The sequence below is a fragment of the Hyperolius riggenbachi genome, chromosome 12 (assembly GCF_040937935.1).
Source record: "Hyperolius riggenbachi isolate aHypRig1 chromosome 12, aHypRig1.pri, whole genome shotgun sequence".
Lineage (NCBI taxonomy): Eukaryota > Metazoa > Chordata > Amphibia > Anura > Hyperoliidae > Hyperolius > Hyperolius riggenbachi.
In genome coordinates this window covers 104,657,905-104,677,164 of record NC_090657.1, presented here as the reverse complement: position 1 = coordinate 104,677,164, position 19,260 = coordinate 104,657,905, and the positions used below count along the sequence as shown (strand labels likewise).

The 19,260-nt window shown below is 42.3% G+C and overlaps 1 protein-coding gene across 16 annotated transcripts in view; it reads left to right on the top strand.

The window, feature by feature from the left end:
• CALCOCO2 (calcium binding and coiled-coil domain 2) overlaps window positions 1-19,260 on the top strand; it is a 755,339-nt gene that overhangs the window by 582,923 nt on the left and 153,156 nt on the right. For all 16 annotated transcript variants that reach the window (XM_068263852.1, XM_068263854.1, XM_068263855.1 and 13 more), the window contains 3 exons: window positions 2,675-2,750; window positions 11,264-11,421; window positions 16,734-16,775. In XM_068263852.1, coding sequence (XP_068119953.1) covers window positions 2,675-2,750; window positions 11,264-11,421; window positions 16,734-16,775 — 276 coding nt within the window. The remainder of the gene's footprint in view (window positions 1-2,674; window positions 2,751-11,263; window positions 11,422-16,733; window positions 16,776-19,260) is intronic.

Sequence of the window (19,260 nt, the reverse complement as noted above, 5' to 3'; positions counted from 1 at the left end):
TTTTTTTAAACGTGTGTTTTAAAATTTTTTAGTTAATGGGCAGGGTGGGGAGTCAATCAGTTTTTATTTAGTGTGTATGTTTTTTTTTTTTTTTTTCATTTCTACTTTACTTTTACTTTTTGGCCACTAGGTGGCGCTAAGCACTCTTCTGGAAGACACCAGGAAGCGCAAGATCCTTTTTTTTACATTTCGTGACATAGATTTTCATGAATCAAAATTCCTCCTGATTGGAGGCATCTTTATTCATTCACAGGGGATCATCCACAATCGATCCCTTGCAATAGCGGCGGGGAACGACCCGCCTGCACGCGGATATGCGTGCGCAATGGCTGCAACACTGCTGGATGGATATATTCGTCCAGATTGCCTTTGAGTGGCAATTTTTGGACAAATATATCCGTCCAGATTGGCTTAAGTGGTTAAGGTCCTTTTACACTATATCAGTTGCTGTCAGTTGTAACCGGAAGAACAACTGATGTACAATCCAGTGTCCATGTTTCCCTAGGGCCTCTTTTACACTACACACTAAAAAACTGAAGCTTTTTCACAATGCAATGCTATGGTGAAAAAAAACGCATTACATACAGTAGTACGATTAATACTAGAAAAGACTTCTGCTGAAATATTGTGTAACATCTGCTTGCACTTGACTAACCTCTGATCCTTGCTAACCCTCAGGGATGCTATAAGTATCATTTGCAGAATTTAGGGTATGCTAAACCACATTAAACATAATGGGCTTGATTCACTAAACCGTTATAACTCATATCACGATCGTTCTAGCGTTTTCACGCGCAATCGCAAATTTTGACACGCAAATATTCGCGATTAAGCGAGAAAATGCACGATTGTGCATGGAGATGCGAAAACTCACGCAAAAATGTTAGCGCGGGCGTGACATGAGTTATCACGGTTTAGGGAATCCATCCCCATGTGTGCATGTAACACAAGTTAAGGTTACTTGGACTCCTGCAAATTGCGTTACATAATTTGCGTAACTAGCGTTATATTTAGTATGTACCACCTGCTTTGCCTGTTACACAAGGAATACAGATGTTGCCAATACAGCGCAAGTTACACAAATTACATAACAGGTTACAAAATTTGTGTATATGCCTGTAACTGTAACTTGCACACCTTACGTTTAACAGGGTTTAGGGAATATACCCCTTTGAGATCTACTCTTGTCCAAACTCCCATCCCTCTTTCACTAGCCATGCCAACTCCCTCCAGAGTTTAGTGGTGCATATAGGTAAAGAGGGGGCTTGCAGGTAAAGAGGTGGAACAGCTAGCCAGTGGCTGATAACCTGAATAATAACCAATTGTAGCCAGCAATGGTGTTGAATGCACTACCAACCCTCAGTACTAGACAAGACATCAGCTCTGCCTCCCAGTGATATCACTCTTGTGTGTATCAGACTCCTCACTCATTGTCAGTCAATTAGCATAGCAGTGTGTTTTGGGTTGTTGGTGAGCCCTTGCAGACTTATGGAGTGCCTATTAATTCCATGCTTATTGTGTAAATGTTGGCGTTCAAACCTGCAACCCTACCACTGTAAAGTGTGCTAACCACTCTGCCACTGATCTGTTCAATTAACATTACATTGTAACTTTATTATTCAAGCCAATGGGTTTTGGTGTCAGTTCAAATTCATATGTACTTTTACATTTGATAAAAAGAGTACCCCACTGTTAGGCCTCTTTTTCATGGACTGTTAAGCGGTGTGCTCAGCAATCAGTTACCAGGCAGCAGTGAGCAGTTACCAGGCAGCAACAAGCAGTTACCAGGCAGCAGTGAACAGTTGTGAGAGTTTGGGCATTTCACTGCCTATCAACAGTCCATGGAAAAGAGGCCTTACTGACCAACACTAGCTAAATATAGATACTTAAAGAAAAACTGAACTGAAAATTAAAAGTCAAAATAATCTTACACACATCATACTACACATATATGCTTTGTGTAATCTACTCACCAATCTCTTTCTCCTCTCCTGCGTCCTGTTTCTCAACTGTGATTGATGGAATTCAATGGCAATGAACATGGAACAGCTTCCGGGTCAGCAGACTGTTAAACTGTAGTATCGTCCACTTGGGCCAGGGGCCATAGGGAAGCATGGACATTACCTTGCACATCAGTTGTCCTTTCAGTTATAACTGACAGAAACTGATATACAACTGACAGCAACTGATACATTTCAAATCTGACAAAATCTTGTCAGAACTGGAAGGAATCATTGTTAGAAGAAATGATGAGCTTCTAAGAGGAACTGACTCGGTTCAATTTCACTTTAAAACCTGCTTACTGTTGGGGAAGATCCTTCAAATAAAAGCACATTTAGTAGCTCTGAAATAAAAATATCAATCCTTATTGCAATCCTGTATACTGGATTAGCCTTGGAGAAAGATAGCTATGCCAGTATCAATGGTCACTGCAGAGGAACAGCTTCATCTGTAAACCTCAGAAATCTAGAGACCAAAACCTTGTCCAGGTCTTCAATGCCCCTTTTTACTTCCTTTCATAAGGTGTGCACTTGCCATTAGTGAATCCAGTTAATAAATCCCTTCATTTAACTTTCCTGTAAATAAGCTGGATCCAGCCTTGAGTATTTTGATGTCCGTTTTCTCTACACTTACAGCTAGTAATATCCTATGATGTTGTATTTTAACTATGTAGGTTGGATGGCAAGCTCCAAAAGAATTCTATACCAGGGTTGCAGTATCAAGAAATGAGGACCATGTTATTTTCAAAGGTCAGTCAGTATCTGTTTGTTTGATGTTCCACAGTTACAGATTACCCAGCAAGCTCATGGTGAACCAGAACTCCTAGGAGCGTGTAATGCTGGGCATACACGGTTCGATTTTGCCACTCGATTCTCCCGCTCGATCAATTCCCCACTCGATTCTGCAGGCGATTCTCTTTCCATTGTGTTCAATGCAAAATCGAGCGGCGAAACGACCGGGTGGGAGATCGCTGTGTCGGAAATTATCTATCGAGCCATCTAAATGGCTCAGAATCGAGCCGTGTATTCCCAGCATAGGGGTTACAAAGGACAAACAAAAGCCTTCTTACTAAAACACTTTACAAAACAAAAGTTTGCCTTCTTAAAACAGAGGGTATTTGCAGTTGTGGTTCTGTACAATTAACAAGATGACACATCATTGCATTACAGCAGTTCTGTAGGTGTGGCTAGCTTACAGGGACAACAAAGGATGATTTGCATATTCAGCAGTGATGCTTCCTTAGAGACATCATATGCTCCCTCCAACCTGGATAATTGCAAATATCTTCTGTAAAAAGGCAAACTTTTGTTTTATTGATAATGTTGTGGCAATGCTCCTTGCTTTCGCTTGGGAAACAAATTAAAAGTATGACTTTTTGCCGTTTTTTGTTTTTAATGCAAATCTCCCCAAGGAAATGAAGGTGAATATAGCTTTGTACAGAACTTGTCAACACAGATCCATAATTCTCTATATCATAGTTTCAAAAAATACACTGAAGTTAAAATTGTACTTAAAATGCAGGCTGGGCTCTACTTGAACTTCTAATCACTATTCTGCGGCCAGTCTATCAATACCAGTAGGCATGATTTGTGTAAGAAGAAACAACAGGAAGACTTCACTTATCTTTCAGAAAAGTAATATTTTGTCCCAAAAATACTTGAATAGGTGGACAGTCCCATGACATATGTTTAAATGTGCCAGGACGATAGGCGTACCTCCAACACGCATCATGTACATCCTTTGAAAATGTGGATATTTTTGAGGAGTATAATAGATCTGATTATAATAGACAAAAGGATGTGAAATCTTGCTCTATCAGAAAAAAACAGGATGCGATCACACTCTAGCGTCACCTCAAACACTCGGCTGTAAGTGGACTACAAGGAGAATTCGCATGGCCACTGCAGTCTTCAGGTTGTTTCTCTGATGGGACGCATTCTTCTGGGCTATATGCCAAATAAGATGCATGCTTTTTAAGTTTATCAATTTTTATCCTGATTAAAAGTTATCACACTACGGAGCTTTCCTCCTGTTTTGCTTTTCTGATTATAATAGATCTGAGTATAATAGATCTGAGTAATTGTACTGTACCAATTTATCCCAGGAACAAATCACTCTCTTCATATACTGTATGTTTCTTAAGGTCAGACCATTCCTATGATATATATATATATATATATATATATATATATATGTATATACTGTGTATATATATATACTATGTGTATATATATATATATATATACCACACACAAGGGCTTACAGTAGAGATAAATGCAATACACCTGCATATCAGATTGAGTCCCAATGAGCACGATGTCAAAGTCCAAAGGATCTTTCTGCAAATGTTCTTATAGCCACCACATAAAAAGAATAAAAACAGCACATAATAGTATAACTCGGTAGCACATAAGTTTCACCATCAGCACCAGTGGGTGCAAAGCTCTATGCTCGTACACTTGTAACTGCAAACCTCCGGTGCGGGTGCTGCTCAGACACTCCCCCAATCTTCCCGCACTCACCCATTTGGCCTCCTAAATATCCGGAGGTAGGAATGATCACTTCGGGGAAGAAAACAAAAACTACTCAGGATGGGACCAACCGGCTGCTCAATTGAGGTTCACACTGTTATAAACTAGAAACAGCCCCACATAGCATAAAACCATTTATTGCGGGAAATTGCAAGTTAAAAGTTTGCACTCATAGATTCTGCATCAGGAAAGTGCATGTAAAGTGATATACAGGGTCCCCTGGCGACCGCTTTCATGAACACCGCTGTAAATCCCATCGTCTTTGCTTCCTGGATTTCTGCTGGTTGATGTCAAGACATAGCTCGCCCTACAACCATTCCTCTGCAGAGATCTTCTCCCCCCAACCCTCTCATAATATTCTAACTTTTGACAGTCTATGAACATACTTGTATTCAGTTTGTTTAGAATAGTATCTAGAAATAAGTTTATCCGAGTCCCTGTTCAGAAGCCAACTTTTCACATTGCCCGGGACCAAAGCAGGTGTAAAGCGACCAAACGGAGCTGTCACTGCTTGCCAAAGCTGAAAATACCAAAAAAGGGAATACGCAGAGAGATGAAATTGGGAAACTATGTTTGACCATGGCTTAAAGTGTACCAGAGACAATCTATAGTAAAAGTTGTATACATACCTGGGGCTTCCTCCAGCCCCATGCGCACGGATCGCTCCCATGCCATGATCCGTGCGCATGGGGCTGGAGGAAGCACCAGGTATGTATAAAACTTTTACAATATATATTGTCTCTGGTTTCCTTTAAAGCTGTCATTTTGAAATAGATGATTAGTATATTTAACTCCCTCTGGATCCAGAACCCCACGTCAATAAGAGAAGAGAATTCAGGCAGCCTTGGATTACACCATAAGGTTGAGCTCAGGGAGCAACTAGAATCCTCCTCTCCAACCAATTTTCTGTGACTTATCAAAAAATTGGAGATTTGCCATGCAACTGCAGCACCCATGCTCAAAATGCTCACTTTAGAATAATATATGCACAGCTGGTGAATTGGTGTGGCCAGTATAAATTCATATTAAAGTTTTTTCACAAAATTGGCCATATACACCTAGTACCTCTCAGTTGTATAAATGATTCTTTATTGAACATAGAAAGCTGCCGGTATACACCTTTCACCACCAAACCACAGACAGTATTAAAAACCTATTTCTGCGCAGAAATCAAAACATAAAAACCAAGGAGCCAACCCACTTATCCCCTAGTTCAATGCTCTAGGCTTGTGTGCATGGAGTCCGTCGAAAGACTCTATGCTCCATGCACGCAAGCCCAGCCCACCCACAACTCACACACCGCCTTACACCATGCATACAGCAGCTGCCTCCCCCTAATGGGGATAAGTCCTGTATTTTCTTGGCAATAGCAAACAAGCGTTAGTCAGGGTAAAGGGATGCAAGCCAAAATGCTGTTAGTTGGAGCAATGTCAATCAGGCATCATTCTCCCATAGCTCATCAATTACATGCGAAAGTTTGTTATACTTGCAGTGCCCCACGATCTGAAGTAGTTCAGGTTCACCGTTCCACTCCACTCCTCTTCAATTGTCCGCAGGCTAGTCCACCGCTATAGTCACCTGTCAGGCTTATGTCACTCTCTAGACCACTCCACTCCAGCTACCATTTGTATATTGCCCGGAGGGGTAGTGTGTAGGGCATTCCCATTCACAATCTTAGAGGGGACAGCTGGGCAGAACTCGTACTGCCAGTGGACTTCCACAGGCAAGAGTCTCTAGACACTGACTACACGCTATCTCACCATTTCCCACCTAGGTGGGAGGAGTCTATCGCCACACCACGCGTATTCAGCGTTCCCCGCTGCCCACAACATCACAGCCGGTTAAGCGCCCGCTAGCCGCATCCTCATAAGGCTAGGCGAGGCAGAGGTGCATACCATGCGCACTTACATCTGCAACATCTATGCCTGACATGGTGAGATAGCGTGTAGTCAGTGTCTAGAGACTCTTGCATGTGGAAGTCCAGTGGCAGTACGAGTTCTGCCCAGCTGTCCCCTTTAGGATTGTGAATGGGAATGCCCTACACACTACCCCTCCGGGCAATATACAAATGGTAGCTGGAGTGGAGAGGTCTAGAGAGTGACATAAGCTTGACAGGTCACTATAGCGGTGGACTAGCCTGCGGACAATTGGAGAGGAGTGGAGTGGAACGGTGAACCTGAACTACTTCAGATCGTGGGGCACTGCAAGTATAACAAACTGTTGCATGTAATTGATGAGCTATGGGAGAATGATGCCTGATTGACATTGCTCCAACTAACAGCATTTTGGCTTGCATCCCTTTACTCTGACTAACGCTTGTTTGCTATTGCCAAGAAAATACAGGACTTATCCCCATTACACTGGCGTATCCAGACGGGGGTTCCGGATGTATGGAACACCCCCCTGAGACTCATGTACCTTTAAAAAAAATTCCCTGAATTCGCTGAAGCAGGCAAGCTGGTAAAGGCTTGCCTCCTGCAGGGACTGTGGGAAAACTCAGCTCTTTCACTATTGTAAAGACTGCATGTAGACAGCTACAAAAGGTATTTCACAGGTTGAAAAGTTTTGACAGTCCCTAAACTCAAGGAGGGCTGCCTGCAGCTTGTGTGAGAGGCTGACCATCCCTTACATCCTCCACACCCCTATGGACGGTATACCTATATCATTCCCCTATTCCCACAATCCCTCCCACTATGTGTTTGTTTTTGCTTTGGCAATGCTAAATGTATTTGGTCCTGCCAATAAAGCTTTTTTGGATTTGGCTGGCAGGGACAGGAGACACACTACATGCAAGTAGCCTGTGTGATGTGGGCCTGCAATACAGATACTCTCTCTGCATTCACTATTGTTTTCCTCCTTCCCCTAGTGCTGGCTGGAAGGGGGGCAATCTCCCCCCAGGCAGCCTTTCATTCAGAGATTTGTGTCTGGTGTATTCAGGTGAAACACTAAGCTAGCTGATAAAAGTGCAATTAGAGGGCAGGCAAGCTGGTAAATATACACAGCATGATTCAGAGCTTGCCTGGAGGGTCCGTGGGCAAACATCTGTCTGGTCTCTCCTCATTGTTATAATGACTGCATGTGTGGATAAGGTGTTAAACAAGGTGAAAAGTTTTTGACAGTCCCGAGACTCCAGGAGGGCTGCTTTCTGACTTGTGTGAGGGACTGGCAGGGACATGAGTCCTATTACAGGCAAGTAGCCTCTGTGTGATGTGGGACTGCAATACAGATAAGCTGTCTGCTCCATCTCAGGCTATTCTCAGTCTCTCTCCACTCCTCCTCTTACTGGGCTAATGCACGCCAAAATCACAATAGCAATTGCTAGCAATTAGTGAGTGCAATTTTGTCAGAATCAGAATCATTTTTTTTTTGTGAAGCGATTTTCAGAGCGATTTCTGAATGAATTGCTCAAAAAAATGCTACATTTTGAAAAAATCACAACGCTGCTGTGAGAACACCCTCATAGGGTAGCATTAGCCAAGCGCTTTTCAAATCACTGTCGATTTGAAAACGCTCAGAAGCCCTCTTGGTGTGCACCAGCCCTCCCTCATTCACCTTTGTTTCCCTCTTTCCCTAGTGCTGGGTGTTTGTGTCTTCTTGTCATACAGGAAAGCTAAATAAAAGTGCAATCCTGGTGAGGCAAATTATTATTATTTAGTATTTATATAGCGCCGCCATCTTCCGCAGATGCATATAATGGCTATCGCTTGCGCTATGTGACACTATGTGGCATATTCCACTGAATTGTCCAAACTAAGTCTATCTGCCGTTCCTCTCTCGGGGAGTTGTTCCAGCGCTGTCCCCCGTTCAAATTTGCTGCTACCAGAAGCCCTCAGAAACACTCGTGTCCTTGAGTACTTCCAAAGGCAGGCAGCCCCGTAATACGCCAGCGCACATTTGTGCATGGGCAGTATGGAGCCACCTGTCTTCGAAAGCACTCGGGGACATAAGTGCTTCCGGACCTTTCAGGAATCCCCCCCTTAAAAATCCTGCGTTTGCCCCTGCGATTAGGGGGAGGCAGCTGCTGTATGCATGGAGTAAGGCGGTGTGTGAGTAGTGGGTGGGCTGGGCTTGCGTGCATAGAGCAGAGAGTCTTTCGACGGACTCCATGCACACAAGCCTAGAGCATTGAACTAGGGGATAAGTGGGTTGGCTTCTTGGTTTTTATGTTTTGATTTCTGCGTAGAAATAGGTTTTTAATACTGTCTGTGGTTTGGTGGTGAAAGGTGTATACCGGCAGCTTTCTATGTTCAATAAAGAATCATTTATACAACTGAGAGGTACTAGGTGTATATGGCAAATTTTGTGAAAAAACTTTAATATGAATTTTCTGTGACTTCCCTGTAAATTCTTAGGGAATTTTTCAAAATATCGATACCATCGGTGGCAAAAGCTCCCCCTATAAATAACATGGCAATGCATAAAGTTTCATAAGAGTATACCATATCAACTTCAGCATCAAGCGATGCATTGTCTCCAATATGATGGAGCCATTGCCAGTGTCAGATTGATGTACCTGGGGCCGATCAGGAAGAGGGACAGTCAAAATAAGCTGGAAGAAGGAAGTGAAAGAGGAACTGTCGTGAAAATCTTAAAATTTAAAACACATACAAATAAGAAGTACATTTCTCCCAGAGTAAAATGAGCCATAAATGACTTTTCTCCTATGTTGCTATCACTTACAGTAGGTAGTAGAAATCTGACATTACCAACAGGTTTTGGGCAAGTCCATCTCTTCATCTGGGATTCTCAGCATGGCCTTTATTGTTTATAAAGACATTCCCTGAAAATGATTAATACAAAGATGCTGGCTAGCCTACCTGCTCGCTTCACACTATTTTGGCAGTTGGACGGAGCAACTACCATTCACTAAGTGCTTTTAAAAATAAAGAAAACCCTGAGAACCCCCCTATGAGAAGATGGGCTAGTCCAAAATCTGTAGGTAATGTCATATTTCTACTACTTACTGTAAGTGACAGCAACATAGGAAAAAAGTAATTTATGGATCATTTTTCTCTGTGCAAATTGTACTTCTTGTCTGTATGTGTTTTAAATTTTAAGATTTTCGCGACAGTTCCTCTTGAAGTGCAAATGGTTAAAAAATTGGATTTGGGTTAAAGGGTAGCAAGGACATATAGCAGGTAGAAGAGTGTGTATAAAGGAAACTTCATAGATGTATTATAAAGTAACGTGCTGTTTCAAAGGATGGCCTTTAGGCAAGGACTAGCATGCTGATCAGCCTTGTAGAGCTGTTCCTGGACTACTGGGCAAATCATTGCCCAAGATGGTCACTTAGCTTGTTTATAGTCCACTTGCCTGGCTAGCTGCTGGTGGGTTGGGCTGGCTGCCACTCTGGCCGCTTGCCTTATTTACAGAAGATTAAAAGAAGTAAAAGAAATACGCAGAAGAAGAAAAAGAAAGATTCATAAAATATATAATAGAAGAGTGCAGATGAAAAAAGAAGAAACCTTTTTCCATAATTTTTATGAAACGTATTTTTAGTGCATTCATTTCAAATAAAAATTTTATCTATTTCTTAATTAACTTTTTATTTAAAAAAGGCAGAGGGTCAAAAGTCACCCTTTTTCTATACATTTGTGAGGGCCAAACGTTTGGGTGTCACTATTATAGGTGCCTCCAGATTCTTCTTAAAGTAAATTTTCATTTTTCTACCTTTAGCAGAGTAGTAGTATATGCAGCTAGACAATGTTCAAGTGATCGTACACTCTGACATAATATTCAATAAAAATGTGTTTTTCTACTTTTTATAACCCTTACAGTTATCATATTTGCTTTTACACACACGTATTATTATTCATTTAGAAATTACAAGTTCCCAAAGAACAGTTTATTTGCTCTGAAAGCTGCCATTGCATTGTATTCATAGCTACAGTATTTATACATTGTAATGCACCCAGTGAATTTTTCTGAGCTATGTCTGATCTGGACACGTTAGGAGTTTCTGCACTGCCAGGGAATGTTTACATTCCTCTCTTGCTACAATTAAGTAAACACACGATAGTGTTATCACCTATTTGGATTCGGATCTCACTGCAAGGAACTTTCTATTGAAAAAGCTAGTCCTGTGTTTAACTGCTTGAATGCTGTTCTGGTAAAAAAAAAAATGCTAGTATAGTATATGCTGTAAATAATCTTTTAGAGCAAAGAAAAAATGTTGGGTTTGATACCACTTTAACCTGCCTGGCGTTCTATTAAGATCGCCAGGGAGGCTGCGGGAGGGTTTTTTTTTTAATAAAAAAAAAACTATTTCATGCAGCCAACTGAAAGTTGGCTGCATGAAAGCCCACTAGAGGGCGCTCCGGAGGCGATCTTCTGATCGCCTCCGGCGGCACTGCAGCGGCGATCAGGCAGCACACGCGGCTGGCAAAGTGCCGGCTGCGTGTGCTGCTTTTTATTTCAGCCAAATCGGCCCAGCAGGGCCTGAGCGGCAGGCTCCGGCGGTACTGGACGAGCTGAGCTCGTCCAGACCGCCCAGCAGGTTAATAGCTGACTGATTGATTCCACCTGTTCACTTTAATTTCTGGGAAAGAGGATTCATATAAATTGAAGAAGGCACAATAATAGTGGAGCTTGTTTGTAAAAATACAGCTTGCATGTGATTAGTAGGTCTGGAAATAAATATGGTATGTTTTTTCAGTTTATAATATAAATCAGAGTGATTCATTGTAATGCACACTGGAGTCCAGAATGTAACACAAGAACCTTTCTTGCAGCCTATTGCCTGCCTAAGGAAGATAAGAAAGGTAATGGGGAATATTACCAGTTCTGCTATGTGGACGAGAATAGCGACGTGCGAGGTGTCAGCATCCCCTTTCAGATCCGCCATGAAGACTCAGAGGAGGCCAGTGACATTTTTCTGGTGACAAGAGAGGTATGGATTTATTTTATATAACTTCTTCTAATGAAGAATATGAGAACAAAGACTGCCGAGATTCCTGTGCTGACACAGCTGAAAGCAGGGGTGAGCCTGGGGTGCCTGGCACCTGGGTGCAAGATTTTCTCTGGCGCCTATGGGAGTGGTTAAATTAACCGTGCCCAACCACATAACCACACCCATGTCCTGCCTAATCACACCCACACCTTCCACCTCTTTACGCATGCATGTGATACCCCATTCCTACCCCTCTTCCATGGGCTTGCTCCTGGCTGGCTTTGGCTTCCTGCGAGTCTGCTAGTCTCTGGACTGACTCAGGCTGAGAGGCTCTGCGAGTGCGACGCAGTCACACACTGCGTATTTATGGCTGCCTGCGGCCACCCTACTTTCGCTCGCTGACGTCGGCTCCTCCCCCCTGCCAAGCCCAAGGTGGGCTGCCTGTATCTTTCCCATTGCGCCACGCAGCCTGCCAGTGTTGCCAACCTTTCACGTTATTTTTTACTGACAAATACCTAAAAATGTACTGACAAAAGATTATTTTTACTGACAAAATTTCCCCACTAAATGCACATAAGAGACAGCTTTTCCCCATGTAAATGCACATAACAAGAGATGGCTTTTCACCAGTAAATGCACATAACAAGAGACGGCTTTTCACCAGTAAACGCACATAACAAGAGACTGCTTTTCACAAGTAAACGCACATAACAAGAGACTGCTTTTCACCAGCAAATGCACATAACAAGACAGCTTTTCACCAGCAAATGCACATAATAAGACAGCTTTTCACCAGCAAATGCACATAATAAGGCAGCTTTTCACCAGCAAATGCACATAATAAGACAGCTTTTCACCAGCAAATGCACATAATAAGACAGCTTTTCACCAGCAAATGCACATAATAAGACAGCTTTTCACCAGCAAATGCACATAATAAGGCAGCTTTTCACCAGCAAATGCACATAATAAGACAGATTTTCACCAGCAAATGCACATAATAAGACAGATTTTCACCAGCAAATGCACATAATAAGACAGATTTTCACCAGCAAATGCACATAATAAGACAGCTTTTCACCAGCAAATGCACATAATAAGACAGATTTTTACCAGCAAATGCACATAATAAGACAGATTTTCACCAGCAAATGCACATAATAAGACAGATTTTCACCAGCAAATGCACCTAATAAGACAGATTTTCACCAGCAAATGCACATAATAAGACAGATTTTCACCAGTAAATGCACATAATAAGACAACTTTTCAACAGCAAATGCACATAATAAGACAGATTTTCACCAGCAAATGCACATAATAAGACAGATTTTCACCAGTAAATGCACATAATGACAAACAGCCAGTGTCCCCAGAATATATAGCCAGGGATATATGTCCCCAGTATATGTAGGTAGGGGTATATGTCCCAGTATATGTAGGCAGGGGGTATATGTGCCCAGGATATGTAGCCAGGGGGTATATGTGCCCAGGATATGTAGCCAGGGGGTATATGTGCCCAGGATATGTGGCCAGGGGGTATATGTGCCCAGGATATGTGGCCAGGGGGTATATGTGCCCAGGATATGAGGCCAGGGGGTATATGTGCCCAGGATATGAGGCCAGGGGGTATATGTGCCCAGGATATGTGGCCAGGGGGTATATGTGCCCAGGATATGTAGCCAGGGGGTATATGTGCCCAGGATATGTAGCCAGGGGGTATATGTGCCCAGGATATGTAGCCAGGGGGTATATGTGCCCAGGATATGTAGCCAGGGGGTATATGTGCCCAGGATATGTAGCCAGGGGGATATATGTGCCCAGGATATGTAGCCAGGGGGTATATGTGCCCAGGATATGTGGCCAGGGGGTATATGTGCCCAGGATATGAGGCCAGGGGGTATATGTGCCCAGGATATGAGGCCAGGGGGTATATGTGCCCAGGATATGTGGCCAGGGGGTATATGTGTCCAGGATATGTAGCCAGGGGGTATATGTGCCCAGGATATGTAGCCAGGGGGTATATGTGCCCAGGATATGTAGCCAGGGGGTATATGTGCCCAGGATATGTAGCCAGGGGGTATATGTGCCCAGGATATGTAGCCAGGGGGATATATGTGCCCAGGATATGTAGCCAGGGGGTATATGTGCCCAGGATATGTAGCAAGGGGGTATATGTGCCCAGGATATGTAGCCAGGGGGTATATGTGCCCAGGATATGTAGCCAGGGGGTATATATGTGCCCAGGATATGTAGCCAGGGGGTATATGTGCCCAGGATATGTAGCCAGGGGGTATTATGTGCCCAGGATATGTATTTAACCAAAATAGGTTAAATAAAAGATAGCAACTGATTTGCATTTCATTGAGTGAAATAAGCTTTTGAACCCCTACCACCCATTAAGAGTTCTGGCTCCCACAGAGTGGTTAGACACTTCTACTCAATTAGTCACTCTCATTAAGGACACCTGTCTTAACTAGTCACCTGTATAAAAGACACCTGTCCACAGAATCAATCAGTCAAGCAGACTCCAAACTCTCCAACATGGGAAAGACCAAAGAGCTGTCCAAGGATGTCAGAGACAAAATTGTAGACCTGCACAAGGCTGGAATGGGCTACAAAACCATTAGCAAGAAGCTGGGAGAGAAGGTGACAACTGTTGATGCGATTGTTCGAAAATGGAAGGAGCACAAAATGACCATCAATCGACCTCGCTCTGGGGCTCCACGCAAGATCTCACCTCGTGGGGTGTCAATGGTTCTGAGAAAGGTGAAAAAGCATCCTAGAACTACACGGGAGGAGTTAGTGAATGACCTCAAATTAGCAGGGACCACAGTCACCAAGAAAACCATTGGAAACACATTACACCGCAATGGATTAAAATCCTGCAGGGCTCGCAAGGTCCCCCTGCTCAAGAAGGCACATGTGCAGGCCCGTCTGAAGTTTGCCAATGAACACCTGAATGATTCTGTGAGTGACTGGGAGAAGGTGCTGTGGTCTGATGAGACCAAAATAGAGCTCTTTGGCATTAACTCAACTCGCTGTGTTTGGAGGAAGAAAAATGCTGCCTATGACCCCCAAAACACCGTCCCCACCGTCAAGCATGGGGGTGGAAACATTTCGCTTTGCGTGTGTTTTTCTGCTACGGGCACAGGACAACTTAATCGCATTAACGGGAAAATGGACGGAGCCATGTATCGTGAAATCCTGAACGACAACCTCCTTCCCTCTGCCAGGAAACTGAAAATGGGTCGTGGATGGGTGTTCCAGCACGAAAATGACTTAAAACATACAGCAAAGGCAACAAAGGAGTGGCTCAAGAAAAAGCACATTAAGGTCATGGAGTGGCCTAGTCAGTCTCCGGACCTTAATCCAATAGAAAACCTATGGAGGGAGCCATAGAGATTTAGAGATGATCTGCAAAGAGGAGTGGACCAACATTCCTCCTACAATGTGTGCAAACTTGGTCATCAATTACAAGAAACGTTTGACCTCTGTGCTTGCAAACAAGGGTTTTTCCACTAAGTATTAAGTCTTTTATTGTTAGAGGGTTCAAAAACTTATTTCACTCAATGAAATGCAAATCAGTTGCTATCTTTTATTTAAGGTTATTTTTCCGATTTTCCTTTTGATGTGCTATCTGCCACTGTTAAAATAAACCTACCATTGAAATGATACTGTTCTGAGACGTTTCATTTCTTTGTCATTGGACAAACTTACAAAATCAGTGAGGGGTCAAATAATTATTTCCTCCACTGTATGTGCCCAGGATATGTAGCCAGGGGGTATATGTGCCCAGGATATGTAGCCAGGGGGTATTATGTGCCCAGGATATGTGGCCAGGGGGTATATGTGCCCAGGATATGAGGCCAGGGGGTATATGTGCCCAGGATATGAGGCCAGGGGGTATATGTGCCCAGGATATGAGGCCAGGGGGTATATGTGCCCAGGATATGTAGCCAGGGGGTATATGTGCCCAGGATATGTAGCCAGGGGGTAATATGTGCCCAGGATATGTAGCCAGGGGGTAATATGTGCCCAGGATATGTAGCCAGGGGGTAATATGCGCCCAGTATATATAACCAGGGGGTATATGTGATCAGTATATGTAGCCAGGGGGTATATGTGACCAGTATATGTAGCCAGGGGGTATAGGGTCCCCGTTTAGGTAGTGAGTGACAGGAGCGCACCCAACCCTCCCCTCCCGCCGCCGCCGCTCCCCCCTCACTTTGCAGCAGCTTCAGACCTCAATCAGCGGGCGACCCGACCAGTAAGAAGGCGCCGGACGCACCCGCTCTATATGCGGAAGTGATGTCACTTCCGCATATCAGTGCGGCGTGCTAGGTCCTATCGCCCGCCCGCCTGATCGAGGTCTGACGCGGCGGCGCCGGCGGCTAGAGGGAGGGAGGGAGCGGCGGCCGGGTGGCGCCTCTCAGAGGCAGGCGCCTGGGTGCCTTGCACGCGCAGCACCCGCCCAGGCTCGGCCCTGGCTGAAAGATCAAATGACAGTTGTGATTAATCACAGATAAGGGGGAATTAGATAGGCTAAACTCTCTAAATACATACAGGGTGCATTTCTCTATGTTTTCCTTTTGTCCTGTGAAAGAGTTCAGGTCCACTTTAAAGCTTTGTAGTGGTATTAGATGAGTGGTAGGCTGTTTTTGAATTGGGGATTAGTGCTTCGGAACCCAAACAGCCACATTCAGCTCCATTTCAACACCGGACAGCAGAACTGTGCGTGTTCCATTCAGCTCTGATACTCCTTCCTTCTAGCTTGGAATCAGGAAGTATCAGAACTAAATGAAACGTACCCTATCCTGCTGTCTGGTGCTGAAATGGAGCTGAATGCAGCTGTTCAGGTTCAGAAGCAAGTTGTCCCAAATTCAAACACCAACACTTATGACTGGTACTGAATCAATTTCTGCAAAGTACAGTTTAGCAAATGTCACCTTCATGTGATCAAGAAGGAACACCCATAATGCATCACATTAGGCCACAGGGTAGACTATTACAGAACCAAAAACCCAATTTGCATACAACTGTGTCATTACTGATCCAGCTAATATTTTATATCACTGGGTACCTGGGGAACACATACCAGGAAATGCCAGGTTGCTGAGATCTTCATATTTTAGGACCGGGGTTTGGAAAATTAATTTCGGTTATGGTGGACCATTCAGTGTTTATATGTAGAGACTGAGAGACAAAAAGTCATACAGAGATACCAAAATATAACAAAGTGTTTCCTTAGACATCCTGCTAAATATTTAGACTGTATATCCTAATCTGGTTTTGTATTTGTTTCTTATTAGGAGGAGGTGGAAATGCTACAGCAAGATAACATAAGGCTTAAGGTAACATTCAAGATGAAAATATCAGGTTGTATTTTTTTTTTCATTGAAAATGCTACTGCTTACATTTTTGTAAAGGTTCTCATTTATCTAGCTCATGCTATACCCAAAGAAAACCATCCTTAAACAGAGCAGGGGACCTGCAATTTTGTAAACAACACCTTCAGTCAGTAAACTTAAACAATGAATAACTGCATAATTTTTACAAATTACCTAGACTCTGGTAGGCTGGAGTTAGTGGCCTGCCTGCACATATAACTGTCACTGTATTTTCTGTATTTTCTTCACCTCCATTACAACTAAAAAAAAATTACTCAGTAAAGGTGCCCATTCATGGTACAATTTTTTCTTTTTTTTCAATTAGATAATTGAGTTCGATTATTCTGTTAGAGCGAATATAAAGATTTTTCCAACATGTCAGATCGGATTTTTATTGAAAAAATAAACAAAACGGATAATCGTTCGTTTTTCTTGATCGAAAAAAAAGATCCTTTTCAACTTTCATTCGATCTGATCGTTTTGGTTGAATAAACGGGAAAATCAAACATTTTTATTGTACCGTGTATGGGCTCCATTAGAGTGACAAAAATTGCCTATATTAATGACTGAGTTGGTCAAGTACCTTCTATTGGCTGGTGTTTTAGTACGCGGTCGGGGGGTTGAGCGCCGTGAGAGCCAAATGACGTTAAATACTATTCCCCCTCCGGGTCGTCGCAACTCGTAGGGAAGTTTTCCGACACCAGCTGCAGGTAACATCACTGATGGGTAACATCATCTCAAGTTCCCATTTGATGTATGTGTATACATATGTGTATATATATATATATATATATATATATATATATATATAATATATATTTGTTAGGATTACTAGGATTACTCCATAATTGTTTATGATTGCTTTTCAAAAGATGCCTTGATTCTTTAGGTTTTATTTATATATGGCAACACTACAGGACAGTTACCTGACTCAAATGGTAACGGAACCAACAAGGGGGAATGCGTTACTGGATTTGATCATTTCAGATAGACCAGATAATGTATCAAATGTGCAGGTTCAAGAACATTTGGGAAATAGTGATCACAACATTTGGTTGAATAAATGGGAAAATCAAACATTTTTATTGTACCGTGTATGGGCTCCATTAGAGTGACAAAAATTGCCTTTATTAATGACTGAGTTGGTCAAGTACCTTCTATTGGCTGGTGTTTTAGTACGCGGTCGGGGAGTTGAGTGCCGTGAGAGCCAAATGACGTCAAATACTATTCCCCCTCCGGGTCGTCGCAACTCGTAGGGAAGTTTGCCGACACCAGCTGCAGGTAACATCACTGATGGGTAACATCATCTCAAGTTCCCATTTGATGTATGTGTATATATATATGTATATATATATATATATATATATATATATATCTCTATCTATCTATCTATCTATCTATCTATCTATCTATCTATCTATCTATCTATCTATATATATATATATATATATATATATATATATTTATTTGTTAGGATTACTAGGATTACTCCATAATTGTTTATGATTGCTTTTCAAAAGATGCCTTGATTCTTTAGGTTTTATTTATATATGGCAACACTACAGGACAGTTACCTGACTCAAATGGTAACGGAACCAACAAGGGGGAATGCGTTACTGGATTTGATCATTTCAGATAGACCAGATAATGTATCAAATGTGCAGGTTCAAGAACATTTGGGAAATAGTGATCACAACATGATAACGTTTGTCTGGTGACTGATAGGCCGCTGGGCAGCGGGACCACTAAAACTATGAATTTTAGAAAAGCAAAGTTCAATCAACTCAGGCAGGCACTAAGTTTGGTGAACTGGGATAATGTACTACAAGGGAAGGACACTGAAGGGAAATGGCAAGCTTTTAAATTTATTCTCAATTAATATTGTAGTATATACAGTATATCCCATATGGAAACAAAACGTCTAGAATTAAAAAAAGGCCTCTATGGATGAATGGAAAGGTTAGAGATAAAATGAAGTGGAAAAAGAATGCCTATAAGGTCCTAAAACAGGAGGGGACAGAGGCTGCATTAAAGCTGTATAAAACCCTGAGATAATATTCAATAAAAACACATTTTTCTACTTTTTATATGCCATACGGTTATCATATTTGCTTTTGCGCATAAGTATTATTATTCATTTAGAAATTATATGCTCCCAAAATATACTTTTTTTTTTCTCTGAGAGCTGACTTGGCAATTTATTTATAACAGCTTTATTCATGTTCTAATGTAAGCAGAAATGCTTTCTGATTGTCTGACTTTGTTCAACAGAGCCTGCAGTGTCAGAGAAGTATTTATTTACATTCTTCACTTGATACAATTAAATACAAGATAACATTATCTAAAGATCGGATGTGTCCAGATTTGCTGCCAGGGAAGTTCGAAGTCCTGTGTGTAACCCTTTGAATGCTGTTCTAGTAAAAAAAAAATGCTGGTTGTATATAATATG